Below are 3,931 nucleotides of genomic sequence, written 5' to 3'. Positions count from 1 at the left end.
ATCACTTACACATTTATACACACACAAAAAGTCCGTTATTACGGTTATATAATCGACCTATTTCAAATTTCCTGATGACACCTCCGAAAACGCATCCACCTATCAAGCCGCCATCTTGGCCCCTCGATGCTTCTTCCTGTTTCAAAATGATTGAGAATGTGAGGTATGGGGGGTGACAGGTGGTCGTAGGTCGGTGACGTTTTCACACGTTGGATGGTGGTGCCGGGTTGGTATAAAATTAAGTGTCCACCGCAGTGCTGCAGCGCAGCCGGGTCCTCCCTCGATCTGCAGGCTGCAGCCGGACTCCCATCACCTCAACGCAAAAAACTTCACCCATAAAAACACACAGTTTCAACAAACATAGACACGCCTAAATATAGAAAAAATAAAACCCAAAAAATAATCCCATTACTCCAAGTTCAGTATTTTAAGAGCGTGTTTGTGAATAGAATGAATTTAAAATGATGAAATTTTCATATTATTGACGTCCAATTAAGAAGCAGTGAGCTGTGCTCATTAAATGGTTAGGGTTAGCTAGGGTTAGCTCTCACTGGGTCCCTAGTTCACATGCATAGACTACAGGAAAATAGATAGTTGGATGTTTAATCTACAGAAAGACGATAACCTTACTAAAGACATGAATGATATATCACTTTTTATAGTAGAAACTCTAAGTTAGTGGTTACCATAAGCTCAAACAGAAGTATATAAACATGTCAAATATTTTCTTTGAAAAAGAGACTATCATCTCAATATGATTTCCCCTGGTTAAATAAATGAATAATAATAATAATAAGTGGTTCTTAATCATGGCCTTGGGGACCAGCAGCACTGCACTTTTTGTTGCCTACATCTTCTTATTATCCTCCAGCATCTAAAAAAAATCAATCACTTAATAAAATAACATCTTAAATAAAAAAAAAAACAGGCATTGTGTAAATGATTTAAGATATTTGAGTTTATTAGCATTGAAAGAAGCACAATAAATGAAACATGAGTAAATGTTCTATGTTTTAACCATGCCACACTTTTCAAAGGAAAGCTTTTCATTCAGGTTTTTTATACATGAATTATACTACTGAAAAACCATAAAAAATACACATTACCCAACTTTATTAACCAATACACAACTCAAAATATCTATTTATAAACCACAATTGGGAAAAAAAAAAAAAAAAAATATATATTATATATATATATATATATATATATATATACAATGCTGTTTATGTCTCTCCTTGCATCATTTCTTCCATTATACCACCATATTCATGTCAAGTTATTGCTAAATTTCAGACACATGCCAACTCCTGAAATACTGTTGATTAATTTATTGTTTTATTTTATAAGGAGGCACAAACATCTTTAAAATGAGCTTGACCCAATATAGCTATTACAAATGTCTATACTAACTTAAACCTACATATACTAATAAAAATAAGTAATAGCCTGTCTACTCAAAAGAAAGGATTCCCACTTATTAAATTCTGTCTGTTAACACACACACACACACACACACACACACACAATAAATAAAAAATCACTACATAGCATATTAAAGACTGAGAAACAAAGCATAAAGAGATAAATGAAAACCAACAAGACAAATACATGTCATAAATTCACCTACTAAAAAGCACACATTAAACAAACTGAACATTAATTATGGCTTACATTTTTCTAGTAAAATGTCTACAGTTGTTCAGCAACATTCCCATTTTCCTGAGTATCTGATTAATCAGAGCTTGATGATGACGTCTGCTCTTTCTTCTGCTGAAGACTTCTGGATCTGATGTCATAAACAAGAACAGCCACAGCAGCCACACCCACCAGAGCAGAGAGAACCAATCGGATCACAGCTTCAGTAAAACCACAAGAGCAGATATGGTCTTGTGAGAGAAGAAAATAAAATAGTAAAAATGATTCAATCACACACAGACACATATAAATATATATGAAGTACCTGGACATGTGTGACAGAGTCCTCTGATGTCCAGATGTTGCGGTCTGGTTAGTGAAAATGAATTGTTAAGCACACAGCTGTAGGAGTTTTTATCCTGATATTCCACCTCCAGAGGTAGAGAGAGACTGATGCTGAGATCAAACACACTGATGCTGGACAATAAACTGTGTCCTCTGAACCAGGAGACACTCACAGCACTCACATTCACCACTGAACACAACAATGAACAATTCTGCTCTGAGGATGATGATGATGAAGAACAGTCTCTACTGATGACAGGAACAGAAAGACGAGCTTGAAAAAGAGAATAAATCTAATTCAGTATAAAGTGCTGTGATATTTGTCAGTTCATTGACATTTAAAACTGAACTAAAGTAGAAGAGAAACAAAGGGTATAAGATGTTGATTACAAAGCACACATTAATCATCACAGTTGTCCATCATAATATTCTCAATAATTATGACAGTCCTTTGTCCAAAGATGTAGGTCTATATAAAACAGTGTAAGTGTTCTACTCACCATAGACGGTAAGACTGAATGTGTAGAGTATGTTGTTGGTGTTCTTCACTTCATAAAGTCCAGAGTCTGTGGTTCTGGTGTCTGTGATGGTCAGAGATCCAGTCTGATCCAGCTCCAGTCTGCCTCTGAATCTCCCATCAAGAACATCATCAATAACTTTTCTCTTTCTGCTCTGTCTGTAGATCAGAGCTATGAGAAAGTTGTGTCTAAATCTCCACTTTATCTGATCATCTGTCTCAACTGTCTCAACTGTATTAACATCAAGGTTTTTAGAGTGACTGATGTCTCCCTCATCACCCAGTCACTTTTTTTTTTTGTGTCCGGACTTCACTGCAACATCACCAAACACACCTGATCAACAAACACAACACTTACTCAGAATATGAAGATTTGGATTTTTTAACTGTTTTAAAAATTGTCACTGCAAAAAAAGTAATCATTAATTTCAATGTATAAGTCAGTAATGTGGAATAAAGTAACTGTTTGATGTCACTGGAAAAGAAAAATGACAAAATAGGACAAAGAACAAATAGCTGAGTGTATTAGTCTTACAAAACATAAAAAAGAAAGAAGGAAATAAGATAATGTTTGTGCATATGGACAAATGAAATACACAGAATTGAAAACACGTACCACTCCATAAGCTCAAACAGAAGTATATAAACATGTCAAATGTTTTCTTTGCTACACTGTAAAAAGTGATACTCTATATTTACTCAATAAAATTGTGGCAACAGATTACAAGCAATATTATTAATTAAATTTAACACATTAGAATTAATTAGAATTAATCAAATGAGAATGCTTACAAGCAATCATTCAAAATGAGTAAAATAACATGAAAAAAAATAAGATGTATACAAAAATATTGGTTTTGTTGGACAAAAAACGAGAAGCACCTGGCTGCAGCCTGCATATAGAGGCGGGGTTTGCACATGTTAACCCGCCCCATACCTACTCTGATTGGTCTCGATCGTCTTTCATAGGCATACATGATAGGAAATGTTGTGGGTAGCTGGTGAACACTGTTAAAAATAATACACTATATTTACTTAATAAAATTGTGGCAACAGATTACAAGCAATATAATTAATTAAATTTAAACACATAAGAATTAATTAGAATTAATCAAATGATATGCTTAGAAATTAACCATTCAAAATGAGTCAAATAGCACACAAAAATAAGAAGTAAAGTTTAAACAAAAGCAAAACAAAAAAACATTTCTTTGAGAAAGAAAAACAAAACAGTATGCTAATGAATACTATGTTATGCATACCAGGCCAGTAGTTGGCGATTAAGAAACACAGTGCAAAAATGTAATTCACAAATTCATGTTTTTGTTGCTTACATGGAGATGATACAGGCATAGTGTTCAAAAGCTTGTGTTTTCAAGCCCCCAAAACAGAGTTATTGAAGACACCCTGATGTTAACAAACAGAATCACT

General features: G+C 34.1%; 1 protein-coding gene across 1 annotated transcript; it reads right to left on the bottom strand.

Annotated features, from left to right (window-relative positions):
• Nucleotides 1-1,174: 1,174 nt before the first annotated feature.
• Nucleotides 1,175-3,124, bottom strand: LOC122142533. The gene is made up of 4 exons (XM_042753750.1): nucleotides 3,117-3,124; nucleotides 2,484-2,761; nucleotides 1,964-2,257; nucleotides 1,175-1,889 (listed from the first exon to the last, which is right to left on the bottom strand). Exons 1-4 carry the CDS (start codon nucleotides 3,122-3,124, stop codon nucleotides 1,735-1,737), a joined length of 735 nt encoding a protein of 244 aa, XP_042609684.1. The 3' UTR covers nucleotides 1,175-1,734.
• Between the last annotated feature and the right edge of the window lie 807 nt (nucleotides 3,125-3,931).

The sequence above is a fragment of the Cyprinus carpio genome, unplaced genomic scaffold, assembly GCF_018340385.1.
Source record: "Cyprinus carpio isolate SPL01 unplaced genomic scaffold, ASM1834038v1 S000000001, whole genome shotgun sequence".
Lineage (NCBI taxonomy): Eukaryota > Metazoa > Chordata > Actinopteri > Cypriniformes > Cyprinidae > Cyprinus > Cyprinus carpio.
Note: the sequence above shows the minus strand (reverse complement) of the source record. Positions and strands in the feature narration are given on the sequence as shown.